General features: G+C 37.2%; 1 protein-coding gene across 1 annotated transcript in view; it reads right to left on the bottom strand.

The window, feature by feature from the left end:
- zgc:110329 (uncharacterized protein LOC550500 homolog) overlaps positions 1 to 15,341 on the bottom strand; it is a 28,812-nt gene extending 13,471 nt beyond the window's left edge. The window contains exons 1-4 of the mRNA XM_054773670.1: positions 15,036 to 15,341; positions 5,859 to 6,044; positions 4,053 to 4,127; positions 365 to 460 (exon numbers count right to left, since the gene is read on the bottom strand). Of these exons, the coding sequence (XP_054629645.1) occupies positions 365 to 460; positions 4,053 to 4,127; positions 5,859 to 6,044; positions 15,036 to 15,122 (444 nt within the window). The 5' untranslated portion in view covers positions 15,123 to 15,341. The remainder of the gene's footprint in view (positions 1 to 364; positions 461 to 4,052; positions 4,128 to 5,858; positions 6,045 to 15,035) is intronic.
- Positions 15,342 to 17,924: the final 2,583 nt, after the last annotated feature.

Raw genomic sequence — 17,924 nt, 5'->3', positions numbered from 1 at the left:
AGGTTACTGAATTATAACACATCATCATTGTGGCTAAAGTCACACACATGCCATACGCAGTGAAAATATTCCTGTGTGAATTTAATGACCTTCAACACAATCCAGAGTTATAAAAAATAGCCTTTACAAAAACAACTGTGCTTCACTGACACAAATTTAACAAAAAAACCCGTCTTTTCATGTAGTAATATCCTAATATTTACAGCATAATTTATATTTATAAACTGTATTTTATAGGGTTTATTTGCTAATTACAATACAGTATAACAGACATTAATTACTCTGAGCCAGAAAACCTGCATCATTTTTACAGCGTTATACATTTCTATAAAAAAACACTGAATACATATTAAAAAACAAATACCTTCTGTTGCACGTAATCCAAGATGTTTTTGAAGTCCAGATCATCGTAATAGTGTTTGATTCCCTCTCGTATACTGCTTTGAAACAAGGCAGACGTCTGGAACGAGTGGAAAAAGTTGGTGGACAATGGTGTTACTTGCAACAAACATGGAGGGAGTTCACAGTGAGGAAAGGTGACAATGATATGATAGAGTAGATCCCCGCTGTTGGCGGGGGACTGTTTGTTTTTTGTTTTTTTATTGGCTTTTGGCACATTCTACAAATCAATTAAACAAGTCTAAAAAAAAACAACAGCAAAAATGGAAAACACAACAATTTCACAACAATAAAGACAAAAACAAAAATAGCATAAAGACTAAAATATGTAATTTCGCAATGTTATGACATACAAAAAAAACAAAGAATAAGTTTTAATTCTAGAAAAACAATAATAAAGTCAGAATATTTCCGAATAAGTAACATAACATTACAAGGTAAAAGGTATGAGAAGAAAGTCGAATTTTGAGTTATTTGCTAAAAAAAAAAAAAAAAAAAAAGAATGAGCAAAAAAGTGTAATGTAAAAAAAAAAGTTCATACTAATAATAAGCTTTGTCACTGATAACACAAAGCTGAGATGCAGGCTGTGTTTTCCTTTGCATATCTACATGGATTGGTTTAAAAACTGTAAAAGTGACCGCTGCATCCTTTGATTTTTCAGTATGCCGCCCTCGATGGAAAAAGTTTGGACACCCCTGTGCTACTGGATGTGTTACGCTGATGTCGCGGAGCGGACCGGAAGCTGTGCAGCTCCAGCACAACCGGAAAGAATGTTTTTTTCAAGAAAGTTAAAATACAGGAAAAATACTATTTAAAACAGAAGGACGCTGGGAAAGTAAGGCAAAATCCAGCAGTTTCCCCAATTAAAAACAGGAGGGTTGACAGGTATGGATTCAACTCCAATAACGGGGTGAAGGAAGCCAACAAGCTCAATGCGTACAAGCATAATCCAGCCCTATAATATGCCTCATATACTTAAATGTATTTTAAAGTATAAAATGTCTCTGTACTCACCACTAATGAATGATAATGAACAGAGGGAATTGGAGTCGGTTATTGTCAGGCTAGAGCTAAAACCATGCTTCTGTATGTTGTGGGGCTGCCTCCATTCACACACGGTGCCACCATCTTACACTGACGCTACGTCGCTACATCATACATGTATGTTTTTTACCCAGGTGTGTTCTATTACATTACGTATTCAATCAATAAACAGCACTGAATATCTACACTCAGTTTCAGATTAGGTAGGATAGGTTCTGCCTGTGTAAACGGCATTTAGAGGTGCAAACAACATGAAAACCAGAGAGCTGTCTATGGGTGAAAAACAAGCAATTGTGAATCAAAAATCCATCAGAACCATTGCACAAACATTGGTCATAGCCAGTACAACCATTTGGAATGTCCTGAAGAGAAAGAAACCACTGGTGTACTAAGTAACAGACATCAACCAAGGAAAACATCAGCAAGTGACAAGAGATAAATTGTTTCTGTTGAATTTGGCTTATTTGAGAATATGATGTTAAAAATAAGCATCACGTGACTGTACGTGTATTCATCAAAGAGTATGACAATTCTTATGACGAGTATGATGCTAAAAGTGCATGTGTTTCAAATCCTTGATAGAAATTATGATGGCAAATTGACTTGCTTTGACGCCTAGTGTATGTGACATAACTATAGCATGCATTATAGGTGGTTGTACAAAGTAAATACTGTATTTTACGGACTATATGTTGCACTTTATTCATGGTTGGGCTGGCCCTGCGACTTGCATTCTGGAGCAAATTATATATGTTTATTTCACACTCAGAGTCACGAGAGAACACTCTAGGCTTGTGTGCTACTGTTATATAGTGTATGTGTCATGTTGTTACACTTCAATGCCCCTAGATGGCAGTAATGTGGCATCTGTGGAGTATGTCTGTTGTATGGAGGAGCTGCCAGTTGTCCTGTCGCTATGCTTGAGACAAGATGTTGCCAACCGCTCTGAAATGAAGCCACCCCATCCCTTCTTTCCTCTTCTATGGTTTGGAGTGTCACGTGGTTCTCCTCTGCGTGCTTGTTCACAGCGCCACATGGCGCTTATAAAGACAAGTGAGAAAGAAGGACCACAAATTCCCCCCCAAAACAAAATCATTCTGCAGATTACAAGATGCAAGTAGTAAAATATGCAGCCGAAAACGGTAATTCACCAGCAGAAAGAAAGTTTGTTGTGAATGAGAAACTTGTCTAGCAAAAAAGTGGAGGATACTATAACTCCAATGAAGGAAACAAAGCTAATCGTGGGCAAAAAGCTAGATGGCCACAGCTAGAGGAACAAGTTCACAAATGGGTGCTTGGACAACATGCTACCGAGACGCTTGTCAACAGTGCAGTTATGTCTCCATGCCCAGGTAGGTGCCAAGGCGATGGATATACATGAATTTGCGGGTTGTTTTCATAGGTTATGCTAACATACCACCGTTTCACGTTACGTTAACAGACCCCTATTTAACCTGTTGTTCTCCATTTTATTGTTATTACTATAACAACTTTTATGTTTTTTTCCTCTGCATTGTTCATTTTTGGCTGGTGCAACTCTGGAGCGACTTATAGTCCGGAAAATACAACTTGGAGATCATTGCAAACACTATTCAAATGTCATTGTCACAACTTTTCATATGATTTTAACAAGATGGCATCGGAGAGACCACTGGTATGTAACAACCATTATTGTTCCCAAGTTACAATGGTGTTTAGTCTTGAGTTGTAATTTGATGCGATTCCTCTTTGATTCAAAGGTTACCAACCTAACCTTAGCTCCTGTAAATAGCTGAAGTGTGAAATAAAACTCAAGAAAATCTACTGGAGTTGAGTTGATAAGCGTCCTCTCCTATCTTCTCTGCCTTTTTTAAGTACAGGCTGACCTAAGTCCAAAACAACTCGACAGTGAGGGCTCTAAAGTAAGACCCAAAAACTCATCAGTCCATACATCTTTTGTCTCAGACATTTTGAGGGTCATCTCTGACCTTCCAATTCTTGCCCCTTGTGGTGTAGCCACTGTACTTTTGTTCATGAAATCTGCTATGAACAATAGACAGTGATAGACTCCTGCACTCTGCAGGTTGTTACTGATGTCACTAACAGTTGTTTCAGGGTCTTTCTTTACAGCTCTCATGTTTCTGACTATGACCAATGTTTGTGCAATGGTTCTGATTAGTTTTCCATAATCTCTCAGTTTCACAATTGCTTGTTTTCATGTTGTTTTCAGTTTCAGTAAATGCAGTCTACACAGGCATAACCTAACCTACCCAATCTGAAAGCGAGCATAGACATTCAGTACTATTTATTGGTAGAATAAGCAATGTAATCGGACACACCTGGGCAACAAAAGACACCTGTCAGTCACATCATTTTGCTCACATGAAAAATGAGTGAGTTCAAACAAAAAGGTGCTATCTTCCAAGTTGTGCATCCAATCCAGACGTAAATACCTGGAAATAAATGCTGAAATGTTGCTCTCTGGTCTCATTCGTTTTTTGATGTCAAACGCACGTTTTCAGTCTACAGCAAAGATAAAGGAATTGACTTCGCTATTCCAATACGTATGTACAGTATGTACATGTGCGCCCTGCGTGAGCATACTTCCTCCATAAGAAAACCTGCTTACCTTCTTCTCAAAGATGAGAGCTATGATGAGGGCGATAGCTTGAAGAAGTAGCAAAACACAGAGAACGCAAAGGAACTGTATAGGGACAGAAAAAAAAAGAACGGAATATTATTTTATGGAACACCACTTTGCATTTTTATACACACTTCCGAACAGATTAACCACAAATTTAGATACACCTGTTCAGGGCTCCTGACTGCGACAAAATGGTTGCATTTTGTGACTAAAATTTGACACATTGCGAGTTTTCATCTACTTGCGTATGTGCAACATCATGAAAGTACGCATTGAGTTGACAAGAGACGCACTTTGACCCTTACGACCGTGAGAATGAAAACGACAGCTTGTCACAGGCTACACCTATAGATGCCAGCATGCGTGATCGCTCACCTTTCAATCTCATTGCTGTTCGACTTTTCAGCCATCTTTGTTTACACACTTGGCCTGGCAATCACTCTGCCTCACTGGCGGCAGCTAGCTAGCAAAGCTAGTTTTCCGCTTAGCCTCTGGCCTTTGGATTGCAAATGTGACTTTACCACAGTGAAATTTTGTCTTTAAAACATACGATCAATACGGTTAGTTCAGAGCCTGTTTTTGTCCTGGGGGAAGCTACAAGTGGCTATCATGTTGGGGTACGAGCTAACTTTTTAAAGTGCCGCTTGACACTCTTGCTCTCATTATTATTATAACAATTATGTCTTGTCTTTATATATTTTTATAACCCAACCTTGAGATAGTGACGCTATCACAGGGGTCTCCAACAGGTCGCTTGTGAGCTAGCAGTAATTTAAAGTATTTAATGACATATGAGCACACTGTTTTAGTGGAGATTTGCTTTGTAAGTAAAAGTACAATTTAAATGTTGCCAGTCGCATAAAACACAAATAGCTTACCTCTGCTTTCTTTGTGTCAAAGCAGCCTAAATAGTGCTGGAGGTTGGATACACCTGTGCTCATAAACCGGGACACTCAATTTATTTTGTACTATTTAAGCAGGACAGCTCTTTTTTTTTATCATTACTTCTGAAAGTTCTCTACGGCCTGATTCAGCCTCGCCCATGGACCAGTACTGGGCCGTGGCCCAGTGGTTGGGGACCCCTGTTTTAAATCAAATTATGTTTGAAGTCAACATATGATGATAATAATAATAATAATAATAATAATTACATAATTGTTTCTGGTCTACAGTAAATATTGAAGGAGTAATAAATAATAATAAATAAATAACAGTCATAACGTGACATGATATGAATGTTGAAATCACAGGATGTGATTTCATTTTAAGGCGTATATGATGCTACCAAAGAGGCCTTCCAGAAACTGGGTGGTGAGAGAAGACAGTTGCTATTTATTGTTCAAGTATTTAACCGTAATACAGTGAAAATGACAGGAAATGTGAATATTTACTTTGCAAGTCGATTTCAGTGTGCACCTATACATTTTCGGCTTGTGCTCCTAAAATTTGAACTTATGGGTCACTGTGCTCCTCGTAAAAAAAGTTAGTCTGGAGCCCTGAATCTCATGAGAGCCACTACAAGAGCAACAAATAATCATGCTCCGTTTTGAATGACGCTATCAGAGAGGCATTAAATTAACAATATGTTGTGGTTAGAGTCTGCAGTGGTGTAGATTACATAGATTGCACACTATTGGGTAGTTGTAATATAACATGTTACAACAACAAATACAATGTTACGCACACTACATTTTGGCATTTAAAAAAATGATGATTGCTGCAAGTTTAATATGACATTCATGGCTGACTACGATTGCATAAAGACACACGCACTCTCTTGACCATCCTTACCATGTGCAGCAGTGTTTTGTTGTCCCTGAGGGAGCCGACCATGCCCACAAGTGAGACTGTGAACATTACCAGGCCCAGCAGGATTAGCACCACAGCAGGAGCCAGGAAGAGACCCTCCAGAGTTCGATTTTTCTGCCTTTCCACCTCGGCATACACCCCCACGCAGAGCACACACAGACCCACCAGCTGGATAAAAACACAACAAAAAGTTTTTGTTTTTTTTACTATAATAAGTATTTATATATATAATTATATTATATTACCAGTATTTTATATTATATTATATCAAATTAATTGCATTATATATAAAATTAATTGCAATACAGTACAACATAAATAATATAATAATTATAGTTTAATAATAATAATAATATAATTTAGGTCACCAGTGTTGACTGTGCAAAACGCATTTTAAAACATGTTTTAAAAAAATAAATAAGAATGACTTTTGTTGCTCTATACAGTAATCCCTCATCACAGCTTGACTCTATCACGGCTTTTCAAAAATATATTAAGAAATAAATCATGCTGTTTCGTGGTTAAATACATCCTATTATTAGTTTTAAAAAAATGCATATTTAAGCAAATTGTACGTTTTCTTTTTTGTCTAAACTAAGCATTTTCAAGCATAAAAAAATACAAATATAAGGCACTCAGGAGAAGCATTCAAAGATGTTGTGATGATATGTAGTATTCTACACTGGTCACAAGGTGTCAGTAATGTTACTGTAATGTTCGGTGAGACAACACAAGCACCAGACTTGATTGCCACAACAGGCTTTTATTGCAGGCGTGAATGATCAGGCACAATAATCCCTAATATGGGCTACTATTGCGGCTGTAAGCCACGCCAAGTTGAAACTCAACTCTGAACCCCAATGTCACTTCCTGTCTGCCCCCCATCAGCTCTCTTAGTACCAGAACACATTTACAGCACCACACAAGAGCACAAGTTTCATTTATGTCTGAAATCGTTTATTTATTTTTTTTTATTATGTCTACTACACTGGGTAATATGAGTGTAGTGGTGACTATAGGGGTGTTATTTCATGTCTAGAGGGCTCAAATAATGTTGAAAACTGTATTTTGAAGGTCATAAACAGGTTTTCTATGCTCCAACTACAAAAATATTCCATTTATAAATAAGCAATCCTACTTTGAAATTCACTTATCACCATAGGGTCTGGTCCCAATTGACCATGATAAACGAGGAATTGCTGTATTTAATGAGAGCCAATTAAATATTTCAAGAAATACTATGTGAAAGCTAGGGTTTCATACATAAAATATTCCTGATTCATTCAATGCTTTTGCATTTTGTTTTGTACATGTATTTTCATAGTAAAATTGTGTAAAAACGTGCAAGTCTGAAATGACGCACCACCTCTATAAAAAGGTACATTCATGCATTTAGCATATTTAGACATTAAAAGAAAAAAAAGTCAGAACTATCTATGTTTTCTGTGAAATGTGACTAATGGACAATACATAATTTTATACTTACGAGGGAATCCAGACTAAATCATAAATAGAACTGGTTGAAAAAGACCAAAATATATTCCAGACTAAATAAACACAAAGACATGGATATGCATGGCTGCTGAAGACCATGATATTTTCCATCTTCTTATGCATTGCAATATGCAATATGCAAATGTTGAAACACAAGAGACCCCCCGCTAACAAGGAAGGGGGTGGATAAATTATAGTTTACCCTTCAGGCGTAATCATGTCATAAATTATTGAAAAGAGAATGAGATACCATGTTGACATCTCAAGGCACTTAACGTAAACATGTTCCAAATTAAGCTGCGGCTTGTGTTCTGCGCTAAAAAAAACCCAAAACAAATACAAATCCAATGTATCGGTGGTACTTTTAAGTAGGAGTGTTGCTTATTCTGAATGATCTGTTACGATATCTTCTTACTTGAATTAAACAAAACGCGTGTGTGTGTGTGTGTGGAGATTATAGGTTCATTCTAGAGCAGGGGTGTCCAAAGTTTTTCCATCTAGGGCCACATACTGAAAAATGAAAGGATGCAAGAGCAACTTTTATATTTTGTAAACCAATGCATGTAGATATGCTCAGAAGTTATATAAAAAAAAGAATCTAAAAAAAGAATCTCATCTTTGTGATACAGTATAGGTGAAAAGACATATTAGTATGACCTTGCTCTTTTTCCCCATTTTTCTCCCAAAATAATCTTTGTAATTTTTCTTCCCGTAATATTATACCATTATTCCCCAATATTTTGGCTTTATTCATATAACTGTTTTCCACCAACCTAATTTGCCAAAGTTTGCAAACTTTTTGTTGTTTGTTTCTCATAATATTCCGACTTCTAAAATTTTTTTTTCTTTAATACTTCAACTACATGCTACTAAAATTATATTTTTCCCCAGAATATTTCAAGTTTATTCTTGTAAAATTGTGACTTTTTTTATTGTTAGAATACGACTTTTTTCTCTTCACATTTTACACACACATTTATTCTCGTAAAATTACAGCTGTTTTTTTCCCCATATCTTCTCATATTACAACTTTAAAAAATAATGTATTTTTTCTTTAACATTTCTACTTTATGCTACTAAAATGACATTATTTTTCCTATTAATATTACAAACGTATTCTTGTAAAATTGCTACTTTTTTTTAATTTCACTTTTTCTCTCAATAGTTTGAGTTTAATCCTGCAAAATTACTGCAGATTTTTCCAATTTGTTGTTTTTTAGTTTTCTTGTTAAATTCTATTTTTAGAATGTGCTGCAGGCCAATTAAAAAAAATGTAAAAATGGCACACAAATGGCGCACTTTGGACACCCCTTTTCTAGAGCATATTCGAGTATCTTTTCAGGATGAAGCTGTCAGAGATGTATTAAATTAGTTAATTTCTTCCAAAAATCGATATATTTTTTACATTTGGCGTTACCTGTTCACCCTCATTCATAAATAACCGCATTATAATGGTACTGTCTGTGTTTCTTGAAGTTACAACTTCATATAGTAGATGGCATCATAGCACTGCTTCTTAACGTATGAGGTGTATACTTACCTGGTCTGCCAGAGAAGAAGATGTAGCAGGAAATAATTCAGTGTTACCGGCTTTGTGACTCAAAAAGCAACTAGTGGCAAATCTAGCACAACACAACTGACTTGGTCCTGCATTATAATGCATCTGTTCATCAATATAGTGAGACGAGGGCTGTAACTAATGATTATTTTCGTTGTCAATTAATGTGAAGCTTGTTGTTTCCGTTAATCGAGTAATCAGTTCGGCCCTGGACGGACCTAATGCCTCTGTTCATCATATTTATCTTTAAAATCAGCTACACTTACTTACATGCACAGGAAACATCATGAAGGGTTTTTTTTGTTTTTTTTTAAATCGCCTGTGCTTGTTATGAGGTGCATGCATGTGTGTCTACCCATGCGTGACATGAACACAATACCAGACACCAATAACTTTATGTTTGATTGTTAGATAAGGTTTAAAAACATGAGATGTCATCATGGCCAACTGTGCAAATTACACAATGGCCAAACTTTACGCTAGTCCCCTGCAGTATTTATTAAATATGAATTTTAAAAAGACCTTGAATAACCCACATGAAAGTGCAGCAAAAAGAAAAGCAACAAACAGTTTTCTCTCCTGTTATTGATTTTCAATTGAGCGCACAAGCAAAATGCCTTTCGACTTCACTTCATCTACTTCACCTTCATTTACTGCTCACATTCCTCCATAAACTCTTACAGACACTGCAGTACTGTACATTAAAAAAGACTAACAGACTCCACGGCGATTGATCCAATCGATTCCAGAACGGGGCACAACTCAAGTGGGACCTTCGAACAAAGCATCAATCATCAAGGTTGAGTTGTAGAAGATTGCCTTGTGGGTTAAACTGACTGACAGCATGGATTCCTAAAAACAGCACACTGTGCCGGTTAATAATGAAATGGAAGGCACAGGCCAACGTCTCATCACAAGACTGATTGAAATGAAGGATTTGGAAATGTTTCTTCTACTGAAACTGCACCAAAAAAATCCGGATTTGTAGTATTCATGGGCAATATCCCAGTCCAAAATAGTCTGTTCCAACACACTGTTAAATCTCAAATTGAACAACAAAACATTAAACTCAAAAAGCCAGAGATGGGTGTCTCTTATGTTGTAATAAGCACATACGCACACTAGGCCATTTGTACCCTATTCACAATGAGCATTCGTGATTCGGACAGTTTTGTTTGCCCCATCCCTTGTATTCTGCTGATTATTGTGAAAGCTGTGGCCACCAATAGATTTGGTTCTACTTTTTATTTTATTTTTTTTTAAGATTTGGTTTGCCCTCACTCATAAACAAATTGTAATGGGACTGTTTGTGTAGCTTGCTGTTACAATTTTGTACAGTAGATGGTATTGTAACTCTGCTTCTTATTAGAAGCCTACAGCGACCACAGCTGACTCGGTCACGCAATTACGCATCTGTTCCATCAGTATCGTGATATATTAGATGTAAAATGACCTGCACATTAGAGCTGCAACAATTTATTGACCAATCGATAATCCAATTAATTGACAACTATTTTGGTGTTTGATTAATCGTTGTTTGATTTAAAAATGTAAATCTCCTCTGATTTCAGCCTCTCAAATGTGAATATTTTTTTATTTCCTTAGTCATCGATAGAAGCAGACCTAATATTGTGTTTTAGGTAAAACAAGCTATTCACACACATCAGCTTTAACTTTGGAAAACAGTCATCATCATTTTTGTCTTGTTTCTGATATGTTACGGATCAAACCACTACCTGTTTGTGTTTGGTTCTTATTGATTTGGTCCATCCAGGGCCTAACAGATTACGAATACATCAAAACAAGCCTCAGGTTAATCGACTTGGAAGATAATTGTTAGTTGCAGCCCCAGTGTGCTTTATATTTAAAAATCAGCCCAGAAAACATCATGAATGTTTATTTTCCCTCATCGCCTGTGTGTGTTATAAGGTCTACCACTGCATGAAAAAAAACAAACACTAGTAAATCAATAATGTCATGTTCTGTTGAGAAATAAGTAGGGCTGTCAAAAATAGCACATTAACAGCGGTAACTAATTTATTTCATTAAGTACGTAAATGTTTTTAGCGTAATTAACGCATGCGCACCTCTCTGTTATGACAACAGACGGAGGCACAGTGTGGCGTCCCCACAGAGTCCGAGTCTGGCTCCCCTTTATAACTTTATTCTGACCTGAACACATCAACAGCAGTGTAATACATACAGTATATGATGTTGGAATCTCCAACTCACTCCAACTTTCTTTATTGTGCGCGTATGTGTGGTCTATATAAACAAAAATACAAAGCAAAACAATAAGTTGATATTTCTTATCACTCACTTTGTAACGCTTAATGCAGAAGTACAATTTGCTGCATTTAGGTATGCTCGGAAATCCCAGAAAATAAACTAAACACCTGTGAATTCAACTGAAATGACGTGGTGTGTTTGAACGCAACAGCTCATTGCTCATAATAACACGGTTTAAATGGGATTCAAAAGTTCAGCTACTATGAAAGAAACACTAGAAACAGATTTTCAGACGTGTTTAGCTTGACTTTAATTTTCAGTCAATTTGAAGCTTTTAATACATACAAATATGTAATATACAGGGATGCCCCGAACAGGGTTTTATGCTGCCGATTCCGATACCCATCATCCAGGACTGAAATCGTCCGATACCAATCACATGGATTAATTATACATTTTTCAATGTATTTATGATAAGTGCTATTGGCCAGGGGTGCCATATAAAGGGGAATTTCAAGGTCCCTTGACTGCCAGGGGGCCCAAAAAATTGGGAAGGGGGGTCAACGTGATTTTTTTTTCCATGGGCCCTGAATTTCTGGCTGCACCCCTGCTACTGGCTACATGATATGAAAAAAGGAACCATAAAAGTACCTTCATTTAGACAAAAACATTTTCTTACTTTATCAAAGAGAACATATATCACTTGTGAAACTTACAGAGGATGTGACGCCTTTTTTAAGGAGACTTTGGATGCGAGAGTACATTGGTGGCGCTCTAGCAGGACTTCCAAGCAAATGAGAGAGCACTCGGCGAACCGGATGTCCTCCGCCGCTGAGAAAGGTCGGCCATCTCGTCCGATGAACTCAATAATTTTTCGGGTTATTTGCTTAGCCTGCTGTTGGATGATCACATCCTGAGCCTCGAAAACTCACCATACTCCGTCAAGTGTTTATTCTTCAAATGCCGTATTAAATTAAAGTTTTTTTAACGTGCCACCCCCGCACGATCGTTTTTGTGGCATGTGTTGGCAGTTAAGTTCCACACGGCAGACGTGACTGTTTTTGTTCTGGCACGCCTGCGCACTGTGAAGGAAAGTGGGAGGAGGCTGCTACCGAAGACTAGTTAGGGTAAGACACTGCAGGGATCGCCGTGAGCTGCAAGAGTACTAGCCACTAGGCTTTTGTGATCGACACTGAAAGGCATTTATTGGCATATGCCGATCATGTGATTTTTTTTTTTTGTGTTCAGTTGTGTTGTCATTGACTCATATTTAAATTAGTTTGATGAGCTGAAACATTTAAGTGTGGCAAACATGCAAAAAAACTAAGAAATCAGGAAGGGTGCAAACGCTTTTTCACACCACAGTACATACAGTATATGGTGTTGGAATTGCACTGCTGTTGATGTGTTCAGGTCAGAATAAAGTTATAAAAGAGTGTTAGACTCTAAATCTGTGGGGACGCCACACTGTGTGCCTCCGTCTGCCATCACAGCAAAGAGGTGCAACGATGCGCAGGCATTAATTACGCAGAAAAGTGTTATGTAATTTAAAGTTTCTGCATTTTTGTACTATACATCACTAGGCCTGTCACGATAACACATTTTGCTGGTTGATAATTGTGCTACAAATTATCCTTGATAATCGATGTTATTGAAAACATTTTTTTAGATCATTTTTTTCAATAATTGTCATGAGAGGTGTACTACACATTTGAACCACTAGATGGTACTCAAGTGTAGTGTACGGTGTACCTGTGTGAGACATTATCTTGACACAGAAGTTGCCTGTACTTATGTTTTTGCATTGTAGCCAGCGACACTGGTTGTTAGAGCGCACCGTTTTGCACTATTTTGTTTATATTTGCCGACCAAACACCTCAGTAAGCGTTACTGCCGGGACGAAGGCTTCGCTGCCCCAGGCACCTACATTGGTAGTTTCTTCCCCAGTTGAGAAAACTGTCCGTGTTGGCCGTCTGTGTTCATGCGCTCACCGTGTTCATTCTGTTTAAAACAGAAATGTCCGCACGTTGTGGCTGTCGGCTGCGCCTTCTTTATGTTAGCGTTTGCTGCCTCACAAAGCTCACTGCTAAACCCTCTGTATCTACTCACTAGTAGCCCCGCCTCCATAAAGAGGCTAAATGAGATGCGAGCCCACTCTCTGTGTTCATTCTACGAAAGAACCAATGCGCACAGACAGATGCAGAGTGAACCCTCTTGTCATCCAGCCTGTGTGGCACAGAGAGACGAGCAGATGAAGTGCACCATAATTATCAACCTGTTTTTTTTGTTGTTGTTTTTTTTTTTTAAATCATTCGATTAATCGATTTATCGCTTATAGAATTTTTATTCCTTTTATTCACCCATTTTTTGTTTTTCCCCCCCACCTCATCAGGCTTGGGCATTCACACGCAATGTCTCCAGACGTTGCAATCATCTAGTTAATTAAATAAATTAGTTACCATTATTATTATTACTACTGTTATTTTTTACAGCCCTATTATCAATACAAACTTTTTATTTAACCTTATTATTTACATAAGTTTTATTTTATACCTTTATTTTTACTACCTTTTATTCTTCTTTTCTTTTCCTTTATCAACACACAAGCTATAACCTGTCTTGTTTTTCTGCTCCGATTTGATTATTTTCGGTTTTATTTTAAAAGTATTCAATACCGTACCCTTCTTTCTTTCCTTTCCTTCATTGCTGCATAAGATATCAATCTATTGCTACACAATCTTATTAGTAAATTTTGATACGTAAACACAGAACGTCCACAAACATCCATCTCAAAATATTAAAGACATGAATTATTATAAGCGTCAGCACGTAAAAGATATGGTGTGAATGAAGTAACAGTAAAATACTTGGAGAGGGGGTAGATTTAATAAGTTATTTTTCTTCGTACTCCTTTTCGAACATGTTGAATTGGGCAAGTCTAAACATGATGTTCCTTAAATGCACCTTGTTGCAAATAAACCATAGCTGAAATTAGAATTCTGAAAATATTCATGTTTAATTGCGGGAATTTATGGTCATCTAACTAAAGACACAAAAGAAGATTATTTATATGATCTATGACAGTTTATATTGGTAGAAACAAAAAAAAGGCATCTTTCTGGCAGCTTTTATTTTGTGTCGGCACCACAAAAAGAGTGTCGTCTTCCCTTTAAGAGGTCCAACGCCCTGCACCACCGTGCTGTTGATTAGCCAGTGGGCGCTGTGTGATGCTACGAACAATAGCTTAGTCTGATCTTTATACTGCACATTATCCATCAACAAATATAACATGTTGAAAGTTTAGACCACCATGAGATTTGTAGAGTCCACATTTACATAGAGCGCTGATCATTCAGTAGCTAGCTAGACCGCCGGAGATGTTCATACAAAATCCCGTTAGCAAACATGGCGATTTAAGTTGATACTAACAAAGCGTCAAGACACATGAGGATGAAATGGGTTAAAGCATTGGGATACATACGATAATAAACATGGTCATCTGCGTTATCCAGGACCAAGTATTTAATATCAATATAGAATCTGATATAGATCATATCACACAGCAGTGCTGCCTAATCGTGGGCTCTGTGATTTCATAAGAATAGGACATACAATTTAAACGTGGGTTAAAATGTGAGGTATTAGGACTTGTTGGGTTATGCCGAATAATATGATGACCAATCATGATTCTTATTATGCACAAGTGCGTCTTGTAAAACTCATATGTATGCCTGTAGAAGACCATGGTTTAAAAACCGTATTCCCAATTGTAGTCTGGTGTTGTCTTTGGGTGGTTGGCGTTGACAATGAAGATCTATATCGCAAGTCATTATTTCACCAATTGCATGTCAATCCAAAATAAAATAGAGAACACTTACCGAAAAAAGCATCGAATAGACATTTAGGGTAAATTTGATGAAGTAGTAGAAGTGATTGCTTTTCCTCAATTCAGAGTAGGGAGGCATGGCCGCCTGTGTTGGTGAAGCTAGCAAGGTAGCCCGCTTATCCCTTCGATGAGTTCAAGCAATTGCAAGATACTGATAAGAAAAAACAATGAAGTAATAATTACAAGATTAACCGCATTTTCGAGCGGGGGATATATATATTTTTTTCAGACTATAGCGGCTCATTTCACACCGTGGTAACAACACCACTTCCGTGCAGCCGGCTCGGCTACGCTTTGTTTTGACTACATTCTTAAAGAGACAGTGCACACAAAAAAATCACTTTGGATTCGACTAAACTTTTGTGGTACAGTATTTGTAGTCGAAGTTTATTTGCAAGATACATTTTTAGCATTTCTTTTCGAAATTAAAAAACGCCGTGATATTATAGGACATACTAGAATATGATAGCTCACTGTATTAAAATAAACTTACACTATACTGTTTTTTTTTTTAAATAATCCACATACTGAACTACCCAAAATGTTTCTCAGGCAACTTTATTTTTGTTTTGTGAGTTTTTAAGCAAAGAATTTGCAAATACATAGCCACATGGCATTTATGATAATAGCATGACAACAAATGCTGCATTTTAAAAATAAACAAATACATTGGTCCCTTCACTCTATCACAGTTTTTCAAAAGTATATTAATTATTAAACCATGTTATGTTATTGTCATATTAGTAAATTAGTAAATGTATATTGAAGCAAATGTTGCATTTTTTTTTTCTAAATTAATCATTTTCAAGCATAGAAATGGCTAAATGAAGTAAAATACAAATACAATGTGAATGATAAGTAGTATTCTACACTGGTTACTAAGTGTCAGTTACTGTTACTGACACACAAACACCAGACTTGATTGGCGGAACAACAGGTTTTTATTACAGGTTTGAATTATCTGACAAGAGGCACAATAATGCATTCTACATTTTATTTCCTGGGGGTGCAAATGGCACCGATTTGGTGGAATGGCCCATTAAGGAAAGTATGCATACATTCAAAAATGTTTCAATGTATAAAGTTATCTTCCCTCATTGTAAAGGCAATGCACTACCTCCCACTGTGCAGAACTAATCCCTCGCGCTTGCTTCAGGTTGCATCAGTTGTTGCCACCACTTGTTGGATATATTTGGCATGCTCATGGTTGACATGTTTACAAATGGGTTTACACTGTCACTAAGCTGGCCATGTGTCGAGTTTACCCCCAAGTGATTAACAGCACCTGGTTGTTTTTCTTTTTAGATTTATTTAATCTTGAGGTCTGTGCTTTTCTCATTTTTCATCCTTTTCAAGCCGTGCGGGTTAGAGGTATATTTACATTTGTGGTATTATTTCACACTTCAAGTGATGTGTGGTGTCCAGGTGTGTGACAAACGAGCATGTGGTGGAGCTGGCTGTATGTCACTGATTAGGTTATACTGAATCAATTGCACGAGTCCTTCACCCAAGTCCGTGTTTTCCATCCTTGTGAGAACATCATCTATTATCAATTATTAAGTCTCCATGAAGCCTTTGTCCTGCTGTAGACTCTCACCTCTATGTCCACACACAAACAAGAGACATTGTCAATTATTGGAAAGGAGGGCAAAAAGTGAATAATCAGTCTTTGTTCCATTAAGATCTAACCCTGCACTGTTAGCATAGTTATTGATCTCACAGAACTGGCTACATCTGTCACCTTTCTGCACAGTATATCATACTGTCATACAGTGGAAACGCACATTTGCAATTCAGCATTCACGGCCCAGCATATTTGCAGATCTTTGCTAAAAAAAAATGTCTCCAAAAATAGGCCATCTTTTTCTGCAGAAAACATCTCATCCATCATAATTTGCTAATCATTTATAAATACGTGAAAATATAGGTAAAATGTACAGCATATATGTATTTCTTTTACAAAAGGCCATAATTTTTTTTACATGTTTTTGTCTCGATTCTTCACTCATAATGTTTTTTCATCAAACTGTAAGATTTTGCACTTTGTTCGGCAGTCCTTGAACGGCCACAACAGTAGCCCACGTTAGGGATTACTGTATTGTGCCTATTATGAGATAATTCAAACCTGCAATAAAAGCCTGTTGTTCTGGCGATCAAGTCTGGTACCAACATTACAGTAACATTACTGACCCCTAATGACTAGCGTAGGATACTACATATCATCAATGTCTTTGAATGTGTCTTTTGAATGCCTTATATTTATGTTTTAGTTCATTTAGCCATTTTTATGCTTGAACGTGCTTAATTTAAGCAACAAATATGGACCGTTTACTTAAATGCATATTTCTGACTAATAATAGGCCATATTCAACCCCAAAAATATTTGATTAATATCCATCCATCCATTTTATATACCGCTTCATCCTCATTAGCGTCGCGGGGGCATGCTGGAGCCTATCCCAGCTGACTTCGGGCGACAGGCGGGGTACACCCTGGACTGGTCGCCAGCCAATCGCAGGGCACATATAGACAAACAACCATTCACACTCACATTCATACCTATGGGCAATTTAGAGTCGCGTGAAGCCATGAAATTTGAAGTGCGAAGTGGCGAGGGGTTACTGTATAACGTCTACACCGTGACTCCGTTTCCATCTGTTCGTGGATCATCTTACATTATCGTTCATTAGTGGTGAGTACCTATACATTTCATACTTTTGTGTTTAATAAGTGTGTGGGGCATATTGAAAAGAGAAGGGGAGGGTTCTCGAGCTCAATCTAACCTAATAATGACAACAGTCACTTTTATTGCAAATGTCATTGTCAACGTCGATATAGCAAGAGGGTTTTTAGTCAAGTGTGTGAAAAAGAGACATTTTTA

The sequence above is a fragment of the Dunckerocampus dactyliophorus genome, chromosome 4 (genome assembly GCF_027744805.1).
Source record: "Dunckerocampus dactyliophorus isolate RoL2022-P2 chromosome 4, RoL_Ddac_1.1, whole genome shotgun sequence".
Taxonomy (NCBI): Eukaryota; Metazoa; Chordata; class Actinopteri; order Syngnathiformes; family Syngnathidae; genus Dunckerocampus; species Dunckerocampus dactyliophorus.
The sequence above is the reverse complement of the archived record's forward strand: the minus strand, read 5'-3'. Positions and strand labels throughout refer to the sequence as shown.